Source organism: Helianthus annuus, chromosome 9 (assembly GCF_002127325.2).
Source record: "Helianthus annuus cultivar XRQ/B chromosome 9, HanXRQr2.0-SUNRISE, whole genome shotgun sequence".
Classification (NCBI taxonomy): domain Eukaryota; kingdom Viridiplantae; phylum Streptophyta; class Magnoliopsida; order Asterales; family Asteraceae; genus Helianthus; species Helianthus annuus.
In genome coordinates, this window is record NC_035441.2 from 125,661,880 (window position 1) to 125,667,336 (window position 5,457).

At 32.8% G+C, this 5,457-nt stretch overlaps 1 protein-coding gene across 1 annotated transcript; it reads right to left on the minus strand.

The window, feature by feature from the left end:
* Positions 1 to 862: 862 nt before the first annotated feature.
* LOC110878562 (plasma membrane-associated cation-binding protein 1) lies at positions 863 to 3,096 on the minus strand. Its single transcript, XM_022126897.2, has 5 exons — positions 2,818 to 3,096; positions 2,139 to 2,286; positions 1,949 to 2,038; positions 1,568 to 1,652; positions 863 to 1,477 (listed from the first exon to the last, which is right to left on the minus strand). The coding sequence occupies exons 2-5, from the start codon at positions 2,247 to 2,249 to the stop codon at positions 1,116 to 1,118; spliced, it is 648 nt and encodes a 215-aa protein (XP_021982589.1). The 5' UTR covers positions 2,250 to 2,286; positions 2,818 to 3,096; the 3' UTR covers positions 863 to 1,115.
* Positions 3,097 to 5,457: the final 2,361 nt, after the last annotated feature.

Genomic DNA, 5,457 nt, shown 5'->3' on the forward strand with positions numbered 1-5,457 from the left:
GAAGGGTCAACGGACCCTCTTGACCCCCCTCTGGTTCCGCCACTGCGTGTAAAGCAAGTCACACAAGTGTTATATTTCATAAATAGATAAAAGGTGGACGATTCCATTTGAAATATAGAACATGAATCGCATAAACCTATTAAGAAATAGTAAAAATTATTTTTGGGACCATCCATAACGTACACCGAGCACATAGAGAACTTCCTCTACAAGTCATTTGAAAGTTGTAACAATTTCAAGTTTGTATATCTATATAACCACGTTCACAAATATCCATAGATAACTTGACCAACACATCACGAAGGTATTTCTAGAGAATACAGATGTCTATTAGTCAGCCGCAGTGGCGGATCTAGAATATCCTTATAGGAGCAACGTTTCAAAGAAAAGGGGTAACAAAATCGAAAAAATGTCAAATTTTTCCAAAATTCACACTAAATTTATATACCAAAAACACTTACTCGAGATGAAACAAGTGCATGGCAGGTTGCTCAATGGGTAGAAAATTCTTATAGTGGCAACGTTTAAAAAAATGTTACCAAATCAAAAAAACGTCAAATTTTTCTAAAATTTACACTACCGCTACCCCTATTTACAAGCTACATCCGCCCGAAGGATGCTATCGTGAGAGTGATATGTAGACGCCAAAAAGATATCAACTTGCGAAAAGAGATATGTAGACTTAAAAAAAAAATCGAAATTCAAATAATAATACATTTAATACTCTACGTCCTTATCTTTTTGTTTGATTTTGACATATATCTCAATGCTTTTACCAGCCATAATTTTAAGCATACGAATCATTTAACATAAAAGAAACAAACAAAAAAAAAAAAAAACCAAAAAGTAGAAAACTAGGTAGTAAATATAAACGGTAAATAATTTATCATTAATTAAATATCATACAAATTACAACATTAATGTACAAGAAAGTTGAAACCAATACACCCAACAAAACGTTTTCACTGTATTACAAAAAGGGGTAAGTGGGTAAACCACTCCACCCCTTAAATCAAAAGAAAAGAATAACAAATTTGTTCAAGTAATTTTTGTTTACAGAACCTTTAATTAATTTTCACAAACCATTCATTCATACGATACACCATTGAACCCGATCAACAAGCCTTGGGTGGCTCGGTTGGGGCCACTTCGGCGGCCTTAGTCGCCTCGGGTTCTGGTACTGTTTTCTCAACCTCGGCCTTGGGCGCCTCGGATTCTGGTGTTTTCTCAACCTCAGCAACCACTACCACCTCTTCTTTTTTCTCTTCTTCCACCACGATTTCTTTCTCTTTGCTGCTCGTTTCTTCCACCGGAGCTGCTGGTGCTTCTGGTTCGGTTGCTGGTGGGGCCTCTTCTTTTTTCTCTTCGACCACTATGAAAGTTGACACCTTTTCGAAGACGAAATAGATAGGTCCCTCGACATAGGTCGGACCATACTTGCAACATGCTTCATGAGCTGGTTTCGACCCCGGAAATTCTATATAAGAAAAAAAAAAGTTATTATTGTAGCCACCATCTTAAATTATTTAAATTTTATTAATCGGCCAGACATGTAAAAAAGATTTACCTATTTTAGAGAGTTCCTCGAGGAACTTTTCGACTGCCGAAGAAACCTTTTTCAAGGCGCCCTCCTTGCGTTCCTTCACCACTGCCTACAGATGGAAAAAAAAACGATTAAACGAGCCGAAACTGAAATAACTAACAAAACCATATCGAAATAACCAACGGTTCGGTTTTGCTTTATTGAAAACCAAAAATTACAGTTTAGTTTCGATTATGCCTCGCTCTAAAACAGTACTACACTGAACCGAACCGAACCAAACTCCAATAATTGAGTTGAATTATGACTATCGTTGTCACTCATATTAAATTATATATTATAATATTCTTTTAATAGCTTATTTAATATTTTTTTCTCTTGTTAAACAAAGGTTAGTAATTTAATTACCTTGATTTCGGCAGCTGAAGCTTCATAAATTTCAAGAACTTTAGCTTTGAGATCAGCCTTCTTCTCCTCAAACTCTTTGCTATAATCCTCCTGCGTGTGAATTAAATTTCATATTAAAATTATTTTCATCTATTAGAATTCATATAAAATTAATAATTATCTCACAACATAACTAAGATTAGCGGCGTACCTTAGCGTCATCAAAGGTCTTGCAAGCTTCGGCGGCACCTGCCTTTTTAACGTTGTTCTTTTCGAACAACTTCTTGAATTTTGGTACCACTGTGGATTTCCAGTAACCCATCTTTTTCGTCTTTATATATTTTTCTTCAAATACTTCCCTACACCAACCACAACCATATATTAATTACAACCATATATCATCCACATGCATGTTTAAACCAACAAACAAAGCAATCAAACCCACAAAATATAACTCTCTATATATAAAACATCAACCAAAACCATATAATAGAGTAAACAGTGACGGAACCAGAGCTTTTTAGTTAAGGTAGAGCTTTTTAGTTAAGGTTCTTTTGTTTACTGGTTACAACTAGAGAATCCAACTCATGTTTTACATAAAAGAATATTATTAGATATTTTATATAAAAAAACGGAACAAATAATTCTGACGACGGAAGGTCAGTGAACCCTCTTGACCCCTTGGTTTGGTTACTGTAAACCCATGTTATAATCATCCACCATGCACATAAGATGAACTCAAAAGGCTTTTGAGCGCGACTTGATGTATAATCATAGATAGATTGGTTGTGAAGATAATCAATCAAAACAACAGGCAAAAGTTAAGGCTATCGATCGGATAAGCATGAAATAAAAATTAAAAAGAAAAGAAAAGAAAGAAAGCAAGATACCTGAGAGAACAAGTGTATTGATTGTTGATGAAGACGAGTTTTGTAATTGAGTGGTAGCCGATGTGATCACAAGTTATATGAGCTTTCTAAACCTTTGGCCATCTATATATTTTATTCTCCTTAGATTATTATATTGAACACCCTCACCCGTTGCCCCCACCCTAGCTAGTGTAATTACTATTTTGTCCTTCAAATCATGTCATCATCCTTAATCTCGCTTTTAATATATATTTTATTTCTGTGTCTTGCTGTTTAATTGGTATCAGTATATATTTGTATGATCTTTGACAACTAGGAGTTTAAATATATTCAAATATATAAATCTTTTTAATTGATAAAAACAAACAATCATATTTTTTTTTCTTTCCGCGTGTTTGAGTATCTTCAAGGTAGGGTGTGCATGGGTAAGTTTGAGTCGGTTTTGGCATAAAACAATAATCATAACTATTATGGTGGTTATGGTTAATCGGTTTTATTAATGGTTATAGTTGGTCGGTTGTAAGTGGTTAACCGTGTATTTAGCCCAGGTAAAAATAGCTTAATTTTTTTAACATGTAATAAGTTGTTATTGCGTATTTGTATAGCCTAGGTAAAAATAGCTTAATTTTTTAACATGGAATAAATTGTTATTGCATATTTATATATATTAGTATATTGCATAGTATGAAAAATACATATAATCTATAATATTAATATCGATTCTTACCGAATATTCAAATAAAGTGATAAAATATATTCTATAAATTCAAATAAACAATTATATATTAAAAAATAGTGAAAAGTCTAAATCCTACAAAAGATTTATTACATGTCGGTTCGGTTGGGTTATGGTGGGCCGGGTATGGAAACATTGATAACCATAACTGGCCCACTACTTTCGGTTTTCAGAAAAACCATTAATCGACCCACCGGTTTTTTATTTGGTTTGGTTTTTCGGTTCGGTTTTGTCGGTTAATTCGGTTATGTTTCGGTTAATTCGGTTTTTTGCACACCCCTACTTTAAGGTATCCACTTTCAAACGTATTTAAATCCGTCACGTTAGCTGTGAAATCAGATTTACACTTATATTTTAAGCACGATTTTTTTTCTTCAAAACCTCTCATTCTCTCGCTGAATCTATCTACTATAATAAAAGAAACCAATGGAGGGACACATGTCATTCATTGGAGCCTTCTAATTTTTCTCTCCTACTTAATTATTGATAATTAATATTAATTAAAAGATAATTATAAATTAAATTTAATATAAATTTAAACAATTCGTATAAAAGATAATATAATATTTTGAAATATATATTAAATTTCAAAATTATTTATCCTGAAATTAAAAAAAGAGGTACGTTAAATATAAATTAATATAATGTAAATGATTTAATTATTTTATTCAACTAAAATAGTTAAGGGTAGAACTTATTTCAAAAATGTTTATAAATGGTAAACAAAAACATTAATCAATGTTTATTGATTCTATACTTTTATTTTCGTGTTCAAGTCTCAACTCAAATACGGTATTCACTATGTTTACGTGTAACGCCCTGCTTTTTCATACTTTCCATAATTAGAAAGCTCGCCTTGTAATGCTATTTTTGGAAATCTTGTATTATTGTAGTCGTCTTTTCGTTGTAAAATCCGAGACTTGGATCATAAATAAAATTCGTATTTCTTTAAATTCGCCATCTACATATTCATACATGTTCATACGTTGGAATTCATTGTACATCGAATCCTTATTTGTAATTCATACTTATACGATACTTATTCACGATGCATGTCCATGCTTGTCCTCAAATTGTTACCTAAAAACCCCTAATAATATGCTTATTTATACAACGGTTAATCATCTAATATGTGACATATACTTGTCACTTACAAACATGTTACATACTTGTACATTACACTTTTTACCTAGTTAAATCATGTTTTATTTCATATTTCACCTTGTTACAAGTTAGGGGAAACATTGTTGCATATTATTACACAACTTAATTAACAAAATTACTCATTATAATGTTTTAAAAGAATAAAAAAATAAAGAAATATGGCAGCCCCAATTCAGCAAAATTCAGCCCCATATAGTTGGGCTTTGTGGGCTAGTTTCAAGGTGTAACCCCTTCTAAACACTTCCAAAGCCCAACCCATTGAAACCCTAATCCTTCCCCCTATAAATACCACTTATAACCAGCCTCCCTACCACTTTTACAACACTAAAAACTCTCAAAACATCCTCCAAACCGTAGCTGAAAGCAAGGGATCGAGCAGATTGACACCCCTTCACGAAAATGAGCATAACTCACTCATTTCTTAACGAAATCACTTGATTCTTTTTCCTACTTACTTGGATAATCATGGGGTTCGATTCCTAGACTTCTCCTTAGAGAAATCAGACCTGGAAATGCCCCAAAATCGTCCATAAACTTTCTGTTTGTTTTTATGTTCATCAAAAACTTGTTTAAACCTATGTAACTTGTGTTCAACACATCTCATACCTATGTCCTAATGCTTACAACTTATCCCATGGTTGGTTAAGCTTAAAAACAAGGTTGAGACATTTAAAATCAGAGGATTAAACCTCATAAACTTGGTGTTTTGTTTAGGGTTTCAACCCACAAATCATGTCAAACATAGCCTTTGATACATGAGT

What these genes read in the sequence shown, in the direction of transcription:
- LOC110878562 (XM_022126897.2), bottom strand. Translation starts at nt 2,249, where the DNA reads ATGGGTTACTGGAAATCCACAGTGGTACCAAAATTCAAGAAGTTGTTC. An exon ending in AGACCTTTGATGACGCTAAG is followed by an intron (nt 2,039 to 2,138) that starts GTACGCCGCTAA and finishes ATTCACACGCAG; the next exon opens with GAGGATTATAGCAAAGAGTT. An exon ending in CGAGGAACTCTCTAAAATAG is followed by an intron (nt 1,478 to 1,567) that starts GTAAATCTTTTT and finishes TTTCTTATATAG; the next exon opens with AATTTCCGGGGTCGAAACCA.